Here is a 22969-nt window from a genome sequence, read left to right as displayed (position 1 = left end):
TTTGATTTATACAGGAAGTCAAGCTCTATGAATTTTGCTCCACTGTTAAATCCAGTCTCCTATTTTTATTTTTCATTTTTTAATGGACAGCCAGCTGTCAGCCGGCCTCGCGTCTCCTGGAGTGGCTGCGACTTCCTTAGCAAATCGGAAGCGACATGCCTGACAGCTGAGCGTGGACTTTTGAGCGCACGGCCAAATGTCACACTCTGTCAAAAGCACCCCCCACCCCTTGCTGCTTCCATAATGAGCTTCCGAATTAACCTAGCTCGAAAACCTTTTTTTACATCCGTTTGAACATGTTCAACATCAAGGCGGCTGCAGTCAATGTACAATAGTTTTTCATGGAAATTGCCTCCTGAGCTTCGAGTAATAGCTTTATTAGTTTTACATGAATCCCTTCGAATTATGTGTTTTTTGAGAGAGAAAGTATGATGGAGAACGTTGGCTTTTACTTGAACCGTAGTGGACAGAAGTGGAGTATCCATAATTTATAAAAAAAAATTTTAAACCACTCAGACAGACCTTTAACAAGGCCTATGCAGTTCATAAAAAAATCTAACTGTAGAATTTGAGGGGGAAATCCAGTGATATAGCCGGCCCTACTACCAAGAGTAAATTGTTAGAATACAAATGTAGGCAGAGTTATGGGTAGCATCACTCACGGTTGTTACAAGCTGAGGTTGAAAATAAACAAGCAAGTGTAGTTTTCTAACAGCCGGTAATTTGTCCATTGCTGAGTGAAAACCACATTGGTTCATTCGAATTTTTCACTCGCTTCAATTTACTTTAAAGCGCTTACTACTCTCATCCCTCTTCATATCACATCCTGGACGCAATGTACTGGCTACAATGAGGTTGTTGGAAGCATGCTGCTCATAATAACAAGCGTCTCCTGAGTACCGTATTTTCCGCACTATAAGGCGCACCGGATTCAATGAATGGCCCATTTTAAAACTTTGTCCATATATAAGGTGCACCGGATTATAAGGCGCCCCTTCAATGAATGACCCATTTTAAAACTTTGTCCATATATAAGGCGCACCGGATGATAAGGCGCACCTTCAGTGAATGACCCATTTTAAAACTTTGTCCATATGTAAGATATACATTTGGCCCGCGGGACGGGCTTTGGACACGCCTGCTGTAGTGGCTCAATATTGGTCCATATATAAGGCGCACCTGATTATAAGGCGCACTGTCGGTCAGCTTTTGAGAAAATTGGAGGTTTTTAGGTGCACCTTATAGTGCGGAAAATACGGTAATTGTTGTGGCCAAAAACACCAAATATTTAAGAGAAAAATGAGTGGTAACTAACTAGCAGGCTAGCAGGGCCTGCTAACCCAACGGTTAGCTCGATTCTTGAGGCTTCTCGGTGAAATGTTTGTACAAGACATGAAGATGCTAATCAGCAGGATAAACACTACACTTTGTACATTAATAAAAAGTATTCTTGTGCAGTGATTAGTTCCATTGCCATTGTATAAATACCACCAATGTCGTAATGCACTCACAAGGTCAGGCCAGATGTGTACAATACTTGATGTGTGAGGTTATTTGAGTCGATATACACACCAAAAGAAAGGCGATCGTGGTAAAAGTGCACACAGAGGCTGTACTGAAATGTCTGCTGACAGCTCTGTGACTTTGTCATATGAAAATATTTCATCTTCAAGTCATTGTAGTGCATGAAACCCATCTTAATTAGCAGGGATTTCATTTGAGCTTTGCGAAATTGCCTCCTTTCACAAGTAGACATCCCGTCCTTCCACATTACTGCACGTTTCTGTGCTCTTTTAATCACCGTTGTAAAGCCGTTCGTGCATTCATGTCTTTCAGACTTATTTCATTTATTAATACTTAATTTGGTGCCTGCTTTTGAGAAGAAATATTATTTGGGGAAACAAGGGGGCGTCACGATCCATTGATTTCCATGTTTTGGACTTATTCACTTGACACTCTATGTTGTCAAGTGTTGTCGCAAGGAGTAGTTTTATGTCTCTACTAATCCCCAAAATGCCTTTTCATGTTATTCTAACACTTGAGTGATGAAATAATCTTCTTAACTTATAGAGTGATATGTTTTAAATCCTCTTTTGTGTCAAATTGCTCCACTTTCAACGTCCCACTGCATATATACAGTATTACACCCCATTAACTGAGGTTTGTTCTTTCTCTCAGAGGCTTTGAAAATTGGGTACCATGATAGTATAGTTTAGTTCAGTCCATTGTCAGATGTAATATTTTTTAACTTCTTAAACCACTATTAATCATAATTAAAACTTGAACTTAATTATTTATCATTTATTGCTGGAAAAGTTTCTCTTTGATTATTTCTCATAGCACTTATTAAAGAATATATTGATTAAAATAAGTATAAAATATCAAAATTCTACGAATCACGCATAACACAAAGCAGCATATCAATAATCTGAAACCTGGACAAATACTTATATTTGGTACTTGAATAAATTCTCAATAATAAAAATATCAACTTAAATTTCAGAATTTTTGCACAATGTTTTCAGTTCAATTACTTTTCGCAGTCACACAACGTTGTGTGACATGAGGCCAGGCGTGCAATAAGCTTCAATTCTAGAACCTCTTGTTGTTTAAGATGCACATAATATTAATAATTAAATGACCCTATTCTACTATATCATACCTTCATGCAGTGGACTATGCCTTATTTTTTTTGTACCTGTGGGCCTTGAGATTTTGTTATGAAAAGGACCCAATATATAAATATATATAAAATGCATTATATGGTATACTACGGTTTCTGTTCAGTAAAAAAAAAAAACTGAAAGAAATTGAAAGATTCTTGCTTTTCATAAGAAAGCGATACAATATATTTTCCTACTGAGTCAGCACATGCAAATCCGTCACTTGAATCCATCGCAGAAATAAATTAGTGTGTAGATGGCATGTTTGTTTGGGGCAAATAATTCTCTCAGAGAAGAGCTAATAAAAAAGACTATAATCAAAACAAATAGAGGGCACAATGTTACATTCAGCGACCCTCCCAAGTTGTGTACATGATTTGATTTTATTAGCAGTAAAGCTGTTATGGTTACTTAAACAAACATACACACAGCACACACACTTCTCATTTCCACTTAGTCTTTCCAGGACAAAGAACTGCAATGGCACCTTGGAAATATAAATTAGTATGGGGACGCTATGTTCGCTTGGGGGCAAATTATTGTCACATGGAAAAGATAATCGAGTACGAAGGATAATAAAATATGCGGTCGGAGGGCAAAACACAGGCAGCATGATGAAGAACAGTGGCGATGGAGGGTAGCAGGAGGAGGATGGCAATCGTTCAGGTTCATTTTCTAGAACGCTTGTCCTCATTAGAGGTAGCTGGAGCCTATCCGAACTGAATTTGTGAAGAAGGCGGGATAAACCGTGGGTTGGTCGTCAATTGATTGCACATACTGGATAGGCAAACACTCACATTCTCACCAATGGCACAGTTAAGAGCAGTTCTTCTCAAAGTGGTGCCCTCGGAACACTTATGTGCAATAAATTGTCGTATTTTTATTTTTTTTAATTGCATACCTACAAAATCTGACTGAGCAAACAAACCAATTGGTCCGCCGTGTCCAAGGTGAAACATTTACGTTACCGCATAAAGTCTGCTTTTTTTTCAAGTAGAACAAAAGCCATATGATTTTTTTTTTTTTTTTTTTTAAGACTATTGCTGTCTTTGATCATGCAAAAATAAAATGCCTGACAAGCGAACAAAGTTATATTATTTTAATTCACTGGTTAAAATATGATTTTCTTATTTCTTTAAACTTTTAATAATATATTATGATAAAGTTATATTATTTTAATTCACTGGTTAAAATATGATTTTCTTATTTCTTTAAACTTTTAATAATATATTATGACTTTCTCTTGGAAAAAAAAATCATTTTTTTAATCTAAGGGCAATTTATTTTTCTTCATTAAAGAAGAAAACTATTCTCATAATATTGAGAGCCAACTTTTTCATTCCTGTGAACTTTGGCAGTACTCTTGGTAAACAGTTCTGTTTCATTGGTGTTAGGGTTCCTAAAATTTCTCCTCTGGAATGAGTCCCTAGACACCAAAGATTTATTTTTTTAATGAACTTAAAAAGCAAGTTTGTGGAATGTGCGCAGGAGCTCACTGTGTATCGAAATAACGCTGACCTTGCTTGTTTTAATTTACCAAGTAAACTGTAAAATCTGATGCCGATACAAATTCAGAATGATTTTTGGTCCTATTTTGTGTCCTCTTGAGCTGGTGTTATTTCCTGAACATGATCCAGCATTTTGACTATGAATAGTGCCTTTAGTGTTTGTGTGTGTATCTCTTCCAGCTGCAAAGGGCTGCTTTGGTTTCATCCTCCTCGGAGCCAGCGCCCGCCAAGGGGCGCCCGCCAGATTAGCACAGCGCGCCAACCTCCACTAACCCACATCACAAACACCAGCCGAGAGCTTACATTGACTCAGCAAAAATGCCGGTTTCCACTTCCACCGAGTGGATATTTCAACAGCTGGCTGCCAAACTGTGTTATTGTTGACTTGGCATTTATTTGCTCAAGATTTAAATGAGAGTTTAACACCTCCAGTGGAGGCCAGCTGACTATTTCCGGGCGTCCATATCTGAGCTTGGCACCTCTTTTTGGACGGCGCTCAATGGTTTTTAACGCTTGTGTGCAGCATTTTAACTGGGTGTAAAAGCATTACAAAGTGTTGTGGGCTCTCGCTGGCTGACAGAAGGATGTGTTTCGCAATTACTGTGTGGAATTAGTTCCATTTCAGTACAATCGCGCCATCTGTCACTGCGGATGAATATTTTACTAGGCTCTCTGGGAAGGAAATGTCCCATTAGGACCGTGTGTTCATTGAACGCAATGTGGGCAAAAGACTCAAATGTAAGCTGAGACTAGAAGCAACCACCCAGCTCAAGTAGTTCCAGTCAATAAATGAAAATTAACAGTAGAAGTACTGGTACTTGTGGAAAGGGCAAACTTAACATTTGGCAAACACAGGCAATTGTCTGGACCGTTGGGATTTACAGAGGTACCCAAATTTCTCATTAAAACAGATGTGCCATGCAAGCCTTGGTCAATATTTTTGATTGACAGAATTTACTGGTGTTTTTTTTTTTTCTTCCAAATGTCACAGAAAAAACAAACACATCAAGATACCTGCAAGATATACTCAAATAAAATTCTCACCACCAAAACAACTATTACAAAGATAGTATTCAAGCACATTGGTATTTTTATTGCTATTTTGACAATGTATTTAAACCAAATAAAACATTTTTGGAATTAGTTTAACAGTTAATGAACAATTATTGATCACACCATTCCAGAACCATGAGCTCAGGCTTTTGTGCTTTGGCCAGACTTTTTTTTTTATTCAGACTATTTGTAGCTGTAGGAGTCTTTTTGTCTCCTATCCTTCCTCTTTGCATTCTTAAACTGGCTCAAAATTTCTTTGTCCAGCCTTGCAAGTAATGTCCACACTTAGTTAACCTCAGTGACAGCATTAACAATGTGGATCCAATCGGCTTTAAAAGGTGGCTGCCGCTAAGGTTGACAAGTTTGTCACATTGGGAAATAATTGCTTTTCATCTGCACAGCTCCAGTAATGAGCATCAATCAATGGATACGTATCTAAGCCGCAGTCTACCTTCATTCAGATCCGTATCACCATACAGGCGTGGTAATGATGGCATCATCTGATGCTTTGTTTGCGCTGTGCGATGTCCCTTGTCTTTTTTTTTTTTACTTTTGTCTGCTCTGAAAGACCGTGACCGCCTTCTTTACATCTGGAGGCTGCGACTCAACTTGCTTTTGATGATTTTTTTTATTGGCAAAAACATCTTTTAAAAAAAAAAAATCTCTGCATCAGTGTTAGCAACCTGCATTCAAAGTTGCAGAGGGATGAGATGCAAGAAAGAATGAATGAATAAATAAATAAATACAACTTTTTTTTTTAAATGGGTAATATAGCATTGTATAAGACTGACCAAGTGTTTTTGTATTTTTAGGCACTTTTAAGTACCTTTTTTTATGTACTTTAGGGGTCAAATCAGGAACTGTATTTTTCCCAGCGTATTGGGACTTCTACTAAAGTGCATACACCTTTTACCATCTCTGCCAAATGTTGACACAAATCCAATATGCATCGTAGGTATACCGATGCGAATGAAGCAGAAACACACCATTGTAAACAGAGGACCCTCTGTTATGTATATTGAATTGAAAAATCGATTCTTCCAAACAAAGCGAGTCAAGTGAAGTGGAAAAGTCCTTTCTTTCCTATTGACTTTCATATTGGAATTCATGACACAATATTCAGTGAGATCCATTGCTGTTGTCTTGCATTTCTATTTTTCTGCAAAGAGCAACTTCTTTGAACAATAATTGTGTTATTGCAATTGAGCAAATAATGGTGAGAATGTTTTCACTTTCAAGCTCACATTTACACCCATGAACAATATAAAAGCAGGAGAGGTAGCCTGCGCAAGACAAGATTTGAACCCAGAACTGTTAGGCAGACATGCTTTTATATTCTAACAATTATTATATAATGAGGCTATTAGCTGTCAACTGAACCAGATGTACATATTGCATCTCTTTGTAAAGGCATGTCTGTATTGTAATGCGAGGGAAATCCCTGCTGCCTTTCTTTAAGTGACGCTTTACATGCGCTTGGCTGAGCAACGTCGCATCCAATCATGCTTATGAATATCAAATCATGTATCCAGGCTGACTCATGTTGGCAAGACCAGACCCATTTTGGGTTGGTACATGCCTGCATGATGCATGTCTACGAGATGTGGCTCTGACATATGCTGATTTCTGCACATCCTTTTCAACAATATGATTGCTTTGAATGTGATTTCAATGTTGTCCATCACAAAGCGGAGACAAATTAGTGTTGAGTATTTTTGCACGTGTCGAGTAAAAGAACAAAGTTATGCTCTAAATAATTACAGTGACTGCTTTTGATTGGTGAATGGGGGCGAATGCCATTCGTTACATTGGATAGACAAAACACAGTGACATTGACGCAGGCAGAATTTTTTTCGATGGATAAAAAACAGAAAAAATCATGCTGTTCAGCCCATTTTTTGAGGGGGGGCTTTGGCCTGTCAGCAGAAATTTGAGCTTAGAAGTCTGTCAATTGAAGTCTCCTGTCAAACATAACATAAAACTAAAGAGAATTACAAATAACTTTGCCTTACGCCACTGTCTAGTGGAATGCTAGCAAGCAACTCAAAATGTCACAGGCTAACAAATAATAGCGATCTCGCTCGGTTTTATAACTTTAAGTAACCACTGTTGAAACACAAATGATGGGGCAACACATGTGGACCGACAATGCTCATGGAGATTTCTAAAAAAATTTTTATCCCTTATGAAAAATGACAACTAATAATGATGCGGTTTAGTGATGTAGTTGTGTACTTGTGTTTGTATTACAGCACCCTGAAGGAGCAGAAGAGTCAATTGAAGCAAGACTTATTGCCAACTGTTGGTATTTGAATTCATTTCAATTGTAAAAGCTGAGTTGAGGTGGAAGTGTTCTTTACTTACAAGCGCAGTATCAAAATGAAACACACTTGTATCTCAAGATACATACCACTCTATAATCTATGTGGCAAGCCTATTAATCACTTCATCATACCACAGAATTACTCATGCGTTTAATTAGTCACACATTTACCACCCTTTGTTAGATCTAATGGGAATAACAATGTATTTCCATCCTGACTCGTCATTTCCAATCCAAACAATCTCGACGTGCTTGTCTTTTGCGTTTACTCACAAAGCAAACACTCCAAGAGGCTTTAAGTGATTTTTTTTTTTTTTGTTCAGCTAAGTGACTGCGAGGAGGCAGCAGGTTGTGATTCAAGCACTCAGCCTACTGCTGATTCATGCGCCCAAGTCAGCCACATTAGAAGGAGCTGTCTGAGGAAGAGAAGGCACGGCAGGAAGTGAGGAAATGACGAGAGACAGCAACCACACAATGAACTGTTGATTCACGGAAACTAAAAATAAATGTAATCCAATCAGGGTGATGGTCAGAAGAGCGAATGGCTGGTAGAAGACGAGCAGGAGGATGAAAAAAAGCGCAGGAGTAGGTTGGTGCGATGAATGCTGTTTTCCAGTCATTCATACGCCGGGGAATGCTTTGATTTGCTGTGGACACGGCAACCCAAAATACTTTTTTTTTTTTCTTTACCACTTTCAGTGGGCGCAAGACAAATTGGGCAAAAACGGGCAAAGTAAGAATGATGAATTAATGAATAATGCAAAGTAAACTCATAGGAGGGAAAAGGTTGTTTTATAAATATATACATTTTTTTTTAAATATAGCCTCGTCAAATTCACAAACTGTATGTTAGTTTTTCAAAGACAAACCATCGACAGCGATCGTGGTTATCGATCGTGAAATATAATGGCTCAAAAGAAGAAAATGGAGCGGAAATATCTCCTACTGCCCTCGACACCACTTCACAAGTGTTTGTCCTTTCCATGACCTCCATCAAGGGGATTGCGCCTCTTCGAGTTTAGCCTCACACCCTCTCACTCTTTTAAAGTGTGCAAAGAAAGACCCTTTATTTATTTCTTTTCTCGTTATCTGAGAAAAAAAAAAAATACACGCCTATGAGATGTTACAAATCACTTCATATTAACTGAGTACGTTGCATGAACTTTGTTGTATGTGCTGCAGACTTTGTTGAAACGTTCAAAGTTTCACTCCTTTGGGGATTTATTAGGAGAGTGAAACATTCTCTTCGACAAGAGCAGATAAGCTCCCTTGGATCAGTTGTGTTTTGCCTAATTCTACAGATAGGGAGGAGATGTGGTTAGAAAAGCATACGAGCACACTTTAATGAAGCTAATGAAAAAAATATGTTGGTTTGAGAGAAGACTTGAATTGATTGGGAAGATTTTTTATTTTTATACAAAATCAGCCATACCAGGGGCAACAAACATAACAGCAACTTTATCGAAGGCTTCACAACTAGATTTTAAGAGTCTTGTTTTTGTTTTTTTTCTGTGTCCGTATGTCCATGCATCCTCAGCTCCGGGGCGGCCCTCGTGGCCGGGATGCCACTGCGTGCCGTGCCAGTCGGCAGTGGACGGTGAGGCCCAGGAGGAAGGGGCCGAGTGCAGGCGTCTGAGGGGGGGCAGCCCGCACCAGGCCGGGGACATGAACCTCTGCTGGCACGAGATCAAACGCAAGTCGCACAATATCCGGTAAGGGGACAATCACGTGTATAAATGGGATCTTCTCGATGACAGAAGTATGATTGGGATTGTGCCTTTTCGAAAACATGCCCCATGTACATGCTCGTAATGGACTAGAAGCTAATGAGTGTAACATTTCTATATTGCGGCCAAATGTATGTGCGCCTGTGTGTGTCTTCCATTTACTCCCCGCCAAGTCAACTTATTCATCATTGATAGTAAACTAATGCTGCCTGTGTTGTGTTCATGTTTGCTCGCGTGCCAAACGATGAGACCCCACTCACGTTGCTCCCTAATGCTTAACTGGAGACCGTCCAGGCTTTGCCTCATCGTTTCCGACCCTCCGACTCCACTCTGTTCAGACAATTGCACCCCCACCTCCCACTTAATGGCTTACTTGACCCCGGCAGGTCTAATGTGGAATAGGGAGGATGGCGGGGGCAGGACACTTGTGAAATTGGTTAAGACAGTTTCCCCTGCAGCTTCTATGTAATTAGATCAGCAAGTAGGAGAGGGTCAGTGGCGGGGTGGGGGTGGATGGAAGGCATACAACGGTGAATTGATAAGGAGGGCCGGCGAGAGGGAGGGAATGAGTAAAAGGCGCAAAGGCAGATGTTACTAAATCATCCCAGAGAGAGATGCAGGGAAAATGGGAGGTAAGTAAAAGGAATGAGGGAATGAGGAAGAGCCGGCCGGGGTAACCTTGAGAGGAAAGTGTGTTTTTATGTAGGATAGGACTTTGCTTTGTAATTGCTTCCCCGACGTTGATCCACAGCCTTTTGAGCCTCTGCCTCAATAAAAGTCACTTCCCTGTTATTCCTGTGACAGTTCATGACAAACTTTTTACACCCAATACCACCTCAGGAAATACGTAACTCTTCAACAACCACCTTAATATCTAACTTTGAAATGTGTCATGTAAATTACAATGAATACAATTTGTAAAGAAAAAACAAATTAAAAATATATACCTTTTTTTTGTTTTTATCTATAGTCTTATTATTATGGGATGTAAGTCCTATTTATGGAGAACACAAACCCATTTTTTAAATAGCCCTGTTTCCTTGAGCAAAATGTTGTTGTTTTTTAATATAAAAGGCACAATAAAATTGTAGTTTTGAAATTTGCTGAATACATTTTTGACGACGGCTTTTTTCTCCATTGGTATTTTGTGCATTGGCCTGGAATTAAATTGAACTTCACCTGCTGCAAACGCAACTTCCAAAATTGAGTTGGAAAAGGCGCCTTTTGCATTTTCTGGGGGTGGGGGGGGCAGGTGGAATTGGCGCATAGAGATAAGAGTGAAGCTGGAAGATATGCACTGTTTATGCATGGCATGGAAGTTATCAGTGTAACACAGTGTCACTTTGCTAATTGGACTCTGAAATGATAACAAAAGGTTGGCAGTGTGATCACTTTTTTTGATGTTTTATGCGGAAAGAAGGCCAACTCATTAAATGACACGCATGCAAACATGCGCACACACGCACACACACACGCACACACACAGAGTGAGCAGCACATGACTGACTTTTACAGCACTGGCAACACGTTGCTGTGCGTTTGTTCTATATCGCAGAATTGTTTTAAGTTTTTATTCTTACTACTGAAAAAGTTCCACGTCTTAGATAACACGATGTAACGTGTGTGTGTGTGTGTGTGTGTGTGTGTGTACGCGTGTGTGCGTGCGCGTGTAAAATGACTACAGACAGCAAGGGACAAACATCTATCTGCCAATTTACATACCCAAGCATTAAACAATTCAGAGCACCCAAGGCACTTGTTGTTCCAGGAAAATAATTGGTTGCCATTGCATCAATCTAATCTCACTTTAGAGTAATATCGTCATTACTGCAAATGTAACTGCTGGTGAAAACAGATTGGGGACTTGCATTGCTTCCTGTGTTCTAATCACGGCCACGTTGACACACGGACACGTCTTTGGTGTCACACGGTGAGCTGCCTATTGAATGTTTGCGCATGGCTCAGATTGTTGCAGACAGACCACCACCCACAGCCAATGTCCGTCTGAGTAATGAGGTGGCACTTCAGGCCCGCTTGTCGTCACACTCTGCTTTCTGTATTTAGCCATTCGCTAGTATCGCTTGGTACCTTCCTTCCTTCCTTCCTTCCTTGCTCTGATCATGGTTTAGGGGGGGAAGCCCTTGGGGGGTTTGGTGCCCCCATTTTCTCAGCATCATCTCTGGGCAAGCTCCTGTGTTGTGTCTGCAGGATAAACTGAGATCCATTTGAGATGTTTGTGTTGTTTCTATTGTCCAAGGTTAGTGGCTTAAGAAAACAAATACCAGGCAAGACAGTTTGCACTGGATGGGGAAGAAGCAATTTCTAAAATTCAGCACGTGCCATTTTTTTACATATGAATTTACTACCAATTAGCTTAATTTTAAACCGCGTCATGTTCAGAAGGTGGGATCCCGGTTATGTCGTTAATCTTACAATTATTCATCTAGAACCAAGAATTTCTTTTTAAAATGTTGCAAGTGCCTCACTTTCAGTACGATTTTTATTCAGAGATGAGTAATGGGGAAGATAAGTCAAAGATTTGAATTACAGCAGTGAGTCACTCTGATTGACAACGATCAACAAAACGTTTAGTTCCCGCTCTCAATGCTGTGCGTGCCATGTTTGGCATTGCCTTGTAATTGCCAAGAAATCATCTTTTCAACCTGTTTGAGTCGAGCTACTTTCATTGGTGTTGAACAACACGCTTGTGTTCATTCTCATCTGCCATGGAAAGTCATTCCCGTGGTGCAAGGTTGACTGCCAATGAACGGCACGCGTGGAATTTATTAATTTGAGTCCCTCGCGCCATGATTAACAATTTATCTTTGCATGTCATTTGCTTAATTTTATATGTTAATTTTCTCATTATGCTCGCAGTGTCATTTTAGAGCCGTCGCCATTCTGGGTAAATGTAAATTGCTTATTTCGGATTCCCTTTGGCCATCAATTGTGGTAGCTTCCTCAAACAACATTTTTCAGTTGTGAAGGGAACAAAACAGCCTCGTGAGCGTTGTTGTCACTCAGCAAATGGATTTCCCGCAAATCTCAGGAAGGCGGCGGCGGAATAGAGACGCTTCGGGCCAGGCATCGGTTACACTCGTGATGCACAACAAAGCACCGTTTCCCAAACTGGCCCAACGTAAGAGAAAATGTTTCTTCTGTAGATGACACACAAAAGTGCTGACCGACGATGCCACAGAAATGCATTTTACAAATGGACCAGTGGGGACTTGCACATGTCGACGCAGACAAGCGTGTGACTGCTGCTGTCAAGCATGCAATCAAGTCAAGCATGAAAAAGGCCAGTCAGCGCTGTTGCATTGAATGATCTGCAAACACTTACGATAATAGTGTGAAACTCATACAGGATGTGTTAAAACTGCCAGACCAAACTAGTGTCCCTGGGTCCTTGGTGGGGGGGGGGGGAGTGAACTGTACTTTGGAGCTTTTCTCAAAATGATCATTGTAAGAGGCATTCATCATCAAATCTTTAAATTACATCCTACTATGTTTGCAGATCAACAAGCTACAAAGAGCTCAAATCTCCATTCCTAGTTTGAATTTCCCTACTTGGCTTCAAAATGGATAAGTAACATTGATTTTAATCACTGAATTGCCCCACGGCTTGTGAGTTTGCCGCAGTAAGTGATACAATTCTAATGTTTCACAAGTATTGCGTCATGAATGAGATAATAATGCTTTTTGAGAGTGTGCTTACAGAATAGACTTGAGATTTTCTGGTGCAAGGGAACTATTTCCTTGACTTTGACTACATTTCATCAGTGTGGCGACGTGAGGCGAAAATATGTGACGCATAGTGACACAGCACACAAAATCTGACTTGATGAGGTACAAATGTTATGCCCATAAATTGTTCCTACTAAATCCCAGTGTGATGTCATTTTATTCCAATTAGTTTTCAGAGTGGTTAGATGATAGTTGGTTATTTGCAGTGTGTTATAATATTACAAAGAATGACATTAAGCTAAATTATTTACAAATATTGTCCACTGTTAAATTGAATTATATCATTGACAGCACTTGAAATATCTTTTAAAGATGGGAAGTACAAATAAACAAGCTCAATGAATTATTTTCCTTCTTGATATGCTTGCGGTTAATGTTGGGCTGCCTTGTTAACAGAATCTGCCCTATCTGACTTCTGGAACAATTTTCATAAATTTCTGTTGAGTTGAGTGAGGAGGAGGCACAGTGCTCAAAGCCTCCTTCTGGCCCTGAGGCAACACAGCAACAAGCTCTTCCCCTGAAACAGCCCAAATTCTGCTTCAGTCTCCTACACATTAATTAATCATGGAAACGGTAAACGCTAAGCTTCTCGCTGTAATCTCCCCTACTGATTGGGGAGTTGAATTTCCATTTGACAACGTTATTTACTTTCGAATGGGAACTGTCAAGCAACGGGGGGCATGACACTGTGCTGCATTAAACTGCATACAAAGGTTGCCCAAGTCATGACATATTTGACATTTCCAGCTGGAAATGATAAGAATTCCTCCCGCAGCGAGTAACAGTGATATTCCAATGCCGGGCTCGTGGGTTTATCTCTGCTGGATCCTTTGCACGCTGCTAATCCCGGAAATGAAAAGGTCTGCGATCTTTTATTACAACAATATTATTGCAATATCACGCTGATCTGATCATGCCTTCCCTTGTGATAGCGTTCCGAGATGATGCCAGTCTTGCTGCTGCATGTTTGGGGACAAACACTAGAAGTCATCTCTTGGTTTTGTCTTGTCATTGGTTCATTTGACTTCCGATGAAACCACAACTTCAATGCTGTTATCCTGCCATACAGGACACAACACTGTGAACCCCAATTTATCTTGGGGGATATATAGCAGAGCCACAAGCTTATTGCTAATATATAATAATGAACTCCATATACTGGCTAACGGAAAATAACATGAAATGCCGCTGCCATTATAACCCTTCAAACAACCCATCACCACCCATCATTCCTTATCAAACTCAAGGTGACATTAAAAGATATAACCCTAATCAAAGTCAAAATCTGCTTTATTGTCAATTTCTTCACATGTCAAGACACACAAAGAGACTGAAATTGCGTTTCCTACTATCCCACGGTGACAAGACATCTTACATATATATATATATATATATATATTATATTATATTGGTCCACGGACAAACAAAACATTCAAGTAAACAATACAAAAAGTAAAAACAAGAAGGCGCATACAATGAATAAATAAGAGCAATGAATAAAAAATAAATAAATAAGAGCAACATGGTTGAAATGGAGCAATTGTGCATACAGCAGACAGTCAGTATATAGCGCAAAAGTACAGGAGGAGTCTACGTGTCTTGAAATGAATGTTTACAATCATACAGAAAAGGATCGGCTAAAAATCTGCTCTACAGCAACATGTTGATTTATTCTGCCATCCTCCGAGCCTGTTTTCCTCAGATTTGTAAACGTACTAGTGACAATCTAATTAAGTGTTTACTAAAGCCATACATTCCTGATTGGATTACCCGGATTGTTAATGCCGTCAGTGAGTACAGTGCTCTAGTGTTTGTTGAGGAAAATTTATTGACACATCAAACAGCCACTTGCTCATTTCAATGACTGTTAACACTGTAGCTTGCTTTAGAGCCAGTAGACCATTCACTGTATTGCCTACAATATAAACCAAAACAAAAACAACTCTCAATGATGTTTTCTCTTTAATACCCAATTGTAGCAACATGATCTGCCCCTTTAAGTAGATACATGTCCCTCTGGAGCCAGTGGAGATTGAAAAGGAGTTAAAAGGAAGGGAAATGATGGGATATAAAATCAGCAGATGGCCAGAAAGCCACTGTAAATGAGAAACAATGCCCTGTTTGTGTGGTGAATGATAAACACATTGGGGATTTTGTGGTAGCACATTCATGCTATTTACTTTCTTACTGTGTCACAGAAAACAACAATCGAGAGTGGCATTCAGTGGAGCACAGACCTCCGCGGAGGCCCAATAATCATAATGGCCATTGTTTATCTTTATAGACACCACATTTGCATATGTCTGAATTTTGGTCATATAAGAATGCTGAGTAGAAGACAATTACATTATGTGCTGCATTGTTAAGCGCATCACACACACCAATCACAAATCAATGATTCTAAGAAAATCATGTTAGATTGTATTTGCACCACCAATTAGATGCAACGTCTACAATTATTGGGAGAGAGGCAAAACATAAAACATTTGTTTGGTTTGTGGTTAATGACGCCATAAAGGGAGACTATAAAAGAAAAATCAACTAATGTGAGGGCTCATTTTGACCCGGTTATGTAACCATACAAAAACATGTTTACACCACCTTTAAAAGGAATATCTACCCACATTGTTTTATTTGTCCTCACATTTGCCGGCATCTAAGTGGACTACCTGGAACTGTTTGTGTCCTGGACGCTTTTTAAAGTTCGTGTGTTACGGAACAAGCTGTGCCAGTTCTTACACGTTGGCCGTCTATTTATCCACAATAACCTCTACCTTCAGATAGAAGTTTAAAAAAAAAAAAAAAAAACCTTAAAAAGAGTTCCATAATAGTCTCTAATGAACTTTCAGGTATTACTTGATTGGGGTAAACAGTGAGACTCACAAATACAAAATCAAAGCATGGAGAAGTTGCTCACACCAAACATTATAAACGGGCAACTCACTGATTCCAGTTCCTGATATCAAATAAATGCTCAAACGCTTGCCATGTGATGCTCTTTTCATTCCAACACATCTCTGTGCTTTATTTCTCCCTCTCTGGGAGGGTAGCCTATAATGGAAGCCCCAGTGATGGACAAATGTGTTATTATCTGTGTGTGTGTGTTCTGCTGATGCTGTGCGCATTTCTGTATTAGCTTGTGAGCGTCTGGAGATTTTTGTTGTGAGGGTAGAAGCATTTTGATGCCAGGGTTGTCTGCTGATGGATGACCTTACTCAGACAAGCAAGAGCCTAGTTTTTGTGTATGACTCAGAAGCTGTGTGTAAAGTTGTACTGCGGTATTTATATGTATTTGCTGTAATGGTGAGTTGTATTTAAAAAATATGGACGACATCATCGAGTCATCCACTTTCGATACATTATAATCGAGTTGTTTATCCCTTCTGGATGTACATTTTTGCACTGATAAGCACTCATTCCATTTCTTGTTGTTTATAATGAATGTATTTGAATTGATTTAAACTGCAACCCCAACATGGATCATTTTATGATGCTGTTAAACAAATACTTCCTTATCAGTGTCAATCAAACGTAAGAGTTATCTTCCTGCCGGCGTACTTAATTACTACCTAATCAATTAATTCTAATCTTTTCATACTTACCCACTTTCTTTCCGTCTACCTTCTTTCCCTCCTTCCTGCTGGCATCTCTGATGTAATTCCACATCTCTCTTGTGTGCTCATGTGTGCCAAATTCAGTTTGCAGAAAACTGCCTTACACTTCCTTTTCTCCACTCACCAATGTGAACTGAAGTGAACCCGCTGATGAACGTGTGCTAATGGTACACGTAGAGAAAGACTCCTTACACAGATCTGGCGAATCATATGCCTTGCCGCCATGCCTTGTACATCTGTGACATTATTTGATGACTACTGATGACTTCACCGATGTGTTTCCGACTTCCCTCATCATGGTGATGGTGCTCGAGTCCTGGCTTCTGGTGTGTAAATGAAACGCTGGGATATTTTCACGGCTCTAATGTCTCTTTATAGCCCTTTTAATGCCAGTTGCAGTGTAAAAGCAACACTTGGTGCTTGCTGCTTGGTGGTAATTAAACATTCATCCATCCATTTCCTATACTGATCCTCTCTTAGTGTACAGTAATTAAAGATGAAGATATCTTTAATATATATATATATATATATATATATATATATATATATATATATATATATATATATATATATATATATATATATATATACACATTTTTGTTTCAAAAAGCACTGTTGTCTATTTCGTGTTTTGCCGGCAACAATGACAAAGTGTCGACTCAGCTAATGAATTACTTACTTATGAATAATTTATCCTCATTGCACAGTGATTACCCTGCACCTTTATTTGTAATTGTATTTTCTTTACTTGCTATATGTAGCATGTAGTAAGCGAACAAAAGGAAGAAGAATTAATCTGAATCTCTTGTTTTTCCCTCTCTTTTTTTTTTCTCTCCGCGTTTATTCTCCAGGGATTTTGTCTGATAGCAAACGAATTTTAATGTTCGGAATAAAAATGTCCAAAAAAATCCCACAATGGGCAAATTCACTACAAAAAAGTACACTAGCATTAGAATAGTTCTTAAAGTAAAGAAAATGTAATACTATTAGAATTTAGAACATTAAGAGCATAAAGTACCAGCAAACAGTATTTGTAAAACATCTTATTTAAGCCTCCCCCACACACAATATCGAGTACAATACACTCTAACAAATTTCACTGTAAAAATAACAGGTCATAGTCAAGTTGTGTCTTTAGTCCCAAGTCTCAAGTCAAGCCACGTGACTGCTGTACTGGTAGAAAGAAGTATGTAACCAAATGTTGCTTGATTATATGTGTGTGTTGTCAGTGTTCGAATAGAGGCCATCTCGGACAACAGTGGGAAGCTGCAGCTTTCCCTGCAGGAGATCATCGAATGGCTGACAGCGAAGGACGAGGAGCTGTCGGAGCAGCTGCCCATAGGAGGCGACGTGGGGGCCGTGCAGCACCAGAGGGAGTTCCACCAGGTAATGCCGAAGTCTTTTGAAATGGCGCACAGAATCCATTGACTCGAGTGCCTCAAGAGGAATTCGTGACCACAGTCTGATAGATTTACACATAAATACAGAGAGATGTATTCAGTGGGTGTTAGGGCTTAATGGACGTGTGGCGGCGAGGACAAGTCCCGCTGAGTGCCCCTTTCCACTTTTAAGCTTGCTATCTGTTTTCTAAGTGTGAAAATGGATTGAGGGTGTTCCCAGGGTCATGTGCTATGATCTATGTGATGCGTGTGATTGCTCAGCCATTTATATCTACATTTTCTATGGTAAATTGGTTCCAGTCTGAGACGGATGGTACGGAAGGAAAAAAAAAAAACATTATCGTCTGTTTAATGTTTTTGAGGCGCAACATCAAGGCTTGAGTCCTGATTGTCACGAGTCAAAGTTTCAAGATAGAAGGCCCTCGCGGCTTCTGTTATCGTGTGATTTGAATGTGTTATTGTCCAGCGGTCGGCGGGACATTTTTACAGTTTGATAACATTAAAAGATATAAAATATCGCAAGGACATCTTGGTTTTTGAGTTGAAAGAAGTGCCAAGATTAACACTTTATTAAGTGGCTTTTTGATATCGCACTTTTCACAAAATTACAAAGTACATCCACAGGTTAAACTCTGAATTGGGGAAAGGCGTTTGACTAAATGTCACTTTCTTTAGTCAATGGTGCCTTGAGATATGAATGCCCTAATGCACAATGTATGAGCCATCATTCAGGTGATTTGTTTTTGCTTTGACTTGCAGGCAAAAATTCGGAAAAACCAAACCACCCCATAGCTTTGCTTCGGCCAGGTTCGTTCAGCCAAGAGCAAACAAACAATGCAAAAGGTCACAGATGGGCAAACAAATGTCATCTGTATTTCTACCCTTTACACGTGTAAACAAATAATACATCAATCTGCATTTGAGCTGAGCAGCTATAATAAATAAAACAGTAAAATCAAAGTGGGGAAAAATAGAACAAAAGAAAGGTTGTACAAACACAACAATTCTGGACAGATATTTTGTTAAGGGGCAGATGATGAGTGTGCCAGTCGTGATGGAAAACTATATGATGGCCAACAGATTTGGTCGGGTGATGTTTTGAATGGCCTTGAAAATGAACAGGAGGATTCTAAATGTTGTAAAAATGAGTTGATGTGGTTGATGGAACCTGTTTTTTGTAATGATTCAAGCAGCTGAATTATGGACCAGTTGGAGTTTATGGAGGGATTTGTGAGGGAGACTAAAAAGAAGGAAATTGCGGTGAACGGAGATGGCAGTGGAGCAGGGCGTGAGGGACGGGCGAAGGCCATTAATATTGCGGAGATGGAGGTAGGATGTGGACCGTGTGATGTTATTTATTTGAGTTTTAAAAGATAGGTTGCTGTCGGGTGAAATACTCTTAACATGCGGAATTGTAATGGGGAAACTGATCGTTTTGATAAGTGCAGATTTCAACATAACTGGGAGAAATCAATTTTGCGAGGTTTGCGCTAAAAATGATAGAATTTCAGATTTGTGATCTTGTGTTTGTGGTATTTCCTGTGGGAACGAGATATGGGAAGAAAAGAATGGGTCCCATAACAGATCCCTGGGGCATGTGTGATGACTGGAGGATCCCTGCGAGGTGAATGATTGAAGTTGAATCGACTGATTTTAGATAGATAGAATACAAAGGAATGTGTGTTATCCGACATAAACAATAAATGCTTTGTAACAAATATTGTAGCTGTTCATCTTGAAAATGCAAACTAAATAAAATTAACAATCAGTTTCTCCATCCTTAATTTCGAAAAGTATTACATAATATAAGAAAAAATTACAAAAATAACAACATGACAATAAAATTAGACAAAACAGGTAGTGATGCAATCAACAGTTTCATTCTAAGTTGTCAAAAAGACATTATTTGCGATACTTCATTTTTTAATTTGATATTTACAGGGACAGCAAAAGTGTAATCAGGTTTAGGAAGTAACACAAATTGGCACCTAATACATTTAATAAATGGTAAAAACAGCAGCGGTCTAAGAAAAGAACCCTGTGGAACTCCACACACTGAAGTCATTGCATCATTTCCATCATACATCCCTCCACCTTTGCTGTAAAGTGAGGATTAAAAAAAAAATTAACTTTTCACTCATTTTCTCCCCTCTCGTCCTGTCTGGGTGTCTCTCATATCCTTGCTCCTTGGCTGTTCCATTTTCAGCGCAACCTGATTTATAATCTGCAGTGTCTCAGCTTTCTCGGTGCTTGGTTGCTCTGAAACTTCCTCCAACAAAGCAAAATTGGAGATTGCATGCCAGAGTTCTATGGAGATTTAAAGTGTTTTAAGAAATGTTAATTATTGATCCTAAGTGGATTTATCCCAATGTCTTTTTGGTGTGGATGATGAATTCCCATCTGTCTATAAAAAAAAAAAAAAGATTTGCTTGTGTCTTTAGGAGTTTAGGAGGAGGAGTGTGTCCTCGAGGGTGACCAAGGGATTTGGGAAGAGAAAATATTTGTAAGGCTGTGGGAGCGTTTTGTCTTTCTTTCCTCAATGTTGGGGTGTGAGCATGTGTGCAACACAGGGAAGGAGGATTTTGCTGCTCTTTACACAGCATCAGTCTTTTTCTTTGCCTCGTGTGAAAGGAAGAAAAAAATCCATCTTCCTTGTCAACAAATCCCAAAGAGGGGCTGTCTACAGGTAAAAGTAAATGTGATGCCAGCAACACGTTGAGATGAAGTCATTGAAGTCGTTTCCTCCCTCGGAAATGCTCTACACTGTGCATAATTCACCCTAGTCTGATCTGAAGCTTCTTAATATTCATTCAACCAAAGATGAAGCCTCAGAGTGTGAAATTTAGCCTGTATTAAAATTTTAACAAGGCAGCTAGTCGAGGAATTCATGGATCCGCTCTGGTCAGACTGAAAAGAGGCAGCATAGAAACAATGGGGAACCTGAGTAGATGGGAGTGGTGAGCAACAAAAAAAAAAGGGATAGGTGTGGGAAGTGGTTTGCTTGTTTGTGCGATGGAGGAAGGTTTGCACAGGGAATCTTATCGAGCTCTCAAATTTCAGACATATAAATCATAGTTTCCTCCGCCCTGGCTGCCATGTGCTTGCCTTTCATTTGGGTTTTTGTGTTTGAATCTCATCGCCTGGGGTTTCTCAAGCTAGCTGAGCCCTGGGCCAATATAGAACTCACTGTAAATTGTCTGCTGAAATTGTAATTCGTGTTGAAGCTGGTGTGTAATCAGTATGGCAACATTTCATCCACGACATTATTACGGCTCAAAGACAATTAGCATAGCATTCCAATGAGTTGCATACTACAAAGCAGAGTTGTATTATCAACACAACAAGCGCAGGAGCAGCAACCACCGTGACTCACACTTTTCTTCAAAAAGCACTGTGGGCCGGAGGGGTACCAGCTTCTCACATTTTGTATTTTAGAAATTTGTTTGACTAAATTCAAGTACTTTGTTTGACTAAAGTACAATTATTGTTATTAAGATCGTTATTGCAGAAAATGAAAATTGCTAAGAATACCCTAAATAGTCCAAGTTTTTTTCTGGACTCAAGTTCAAGCGCAAAAGCCTACAAGTTCCATAAATAAATAGAGCGACGCCTACGAGCAGACTACCTATGACGGTATAGTTCGATGTTGCGTTTGAAAAGCCAGTCAAAAATCAAGGCTTTATTTCAAAAACGAACAAGAGACATTTTACCGCAGATAGCATCATCTCCCATTGAAACCAATCAAGACCCTATACAAAGGGCTCCTTGCGAAAAAAAAAATCTCTACCTGGATCTAAAATGTTCAAGAACACCTCAGATAAAGACATAATAAACACACGCACACACTTGAACCTTTATGACGTTCTGTAAAGAAAATGAAATCCCTGTATTGCAAAAGTAGACAAAGATTAGTTATTATGCTGGAGAACATGCCAGTTCCAGGCTGTGCTTGTGCGACTCTGCATGTCTTCTCAACCAGTGGAGCTGCTTTCTTGCCATTTAATTGACTCTTTTGTGCCAGCAGGCCAGCTGTATGACTTTCCCTTAGAGGATTCATACTGCTTTCTGAGCTCTTCTCTGGGCTTCCAGCACAAGCCCACTGCAATGTAATCCCATGTGATCTTGCCAGTAGAACCCCGTGATGCCTTGAACTAACTTCTGTGCTCAAAACTTGCTGCTGAGGTCTTTCTGGTGTGTATTTGTGTCTTATCTGGTATTCCCCATTTGAAGTTGTTTGCTATGATGCTTTTAACGGAGATTAGATCGTCTATAACTTGTGCAAAAAGTGCTGTGACTCATCACGACTCCAGTCAGATGGTTCGGGGTGGGAATCAAAAACTGGTTTTCTTTTTTTATTTTGGTTAGAAATCATTTATGTTTTTTACCTGACAATTCCACAAGTGCCCAATTCCCAAATGCCAATGCTTGTCTGTCTATATGTATCCTGTGGTTGACTGGCAACCATCCAGAGTGTAGTCTGACTTTTTCTCCGGTTCCCTGAAAAACAAGGAAATGTTATAGGAGCTGTTACATCCCACTTTGATTTGCTTTGTATTGTAATTTCTTATTTAACAAGCAATCCAAAAAGGGCTTCCCATTACCTTATCACCTTGCCGCCACGACACTTTGAGTGAATAAACGAAAAGGTGCAAACAGGGAATTTCTACCCGCGTATAGACTTAATTTTCAGGCATCAAAACTGACAAGTCGTCTTTCTATTGGCCCAGTACCAAATGATCCACAGCCTGGTACCAGGCAGATATCAGTCGGTATGTGCCTCAATCCACTTGCTTGCTTAATGGTGCATTCGGGTGTGCTTGTAAGGACTGTAAATATCTTGCTTTTTCTCCTCAGGTGGTCGTTTCCCAGTGGCGATACATCACTATCATTGACTGCCTGGGAGTAAATACTGTAACAGATGGCTGACATAAACT

The 22969-nt window shown here is 39.5% G+C and overlaps 1 protein-coding gene across 3 annotated transcripts in view; it reads left to right on the top strand.

The window, feature by feature from the left end:
* The window catches only part of drp2 (dystrophin related protein 2), a 101267-nt gene that overhangs the window by 43897 nt on the left and 34401 nt on the right, over positions 1–22969 (top strand). For all 3 annotated transcript variants that reach the window (XM_088391925.1, XM_088391846.1, XM_088392004.1), the window contains exons 3-4: positions 9085–9259; positions 17865–18021. In XM_088391925.1, coding sequence (XP_088248051.1) covers positions 9213–9259; positions 17865–18021 — 204 coding nt within the window. In that variant the 5' untranslated portion in view covers positions 9085–9212. The remainder of the gene's footprint in view (positions 1–9084; positions 9260–17864; positions 18022–22969) is intronic.

This window comes from Syngnathus floridae, chromosome 1, assembly GCF_059516105.1.
Source record: "Syngnathus floridae isolate MCC-2025c chromosome 1, RoL_Sflo_1.0, whole genome shotgun sequence".
Classification (NCBI taxonomy): Eukaryota; Metazoa; Chordata; class Actinopteri; order Syngnathiformes; family Syngnathidae; genus Syngnathus; species Syngnathus floridae.
This window is presented reverse-complemented; position numbering and strand designations above follow the sequence as displayed.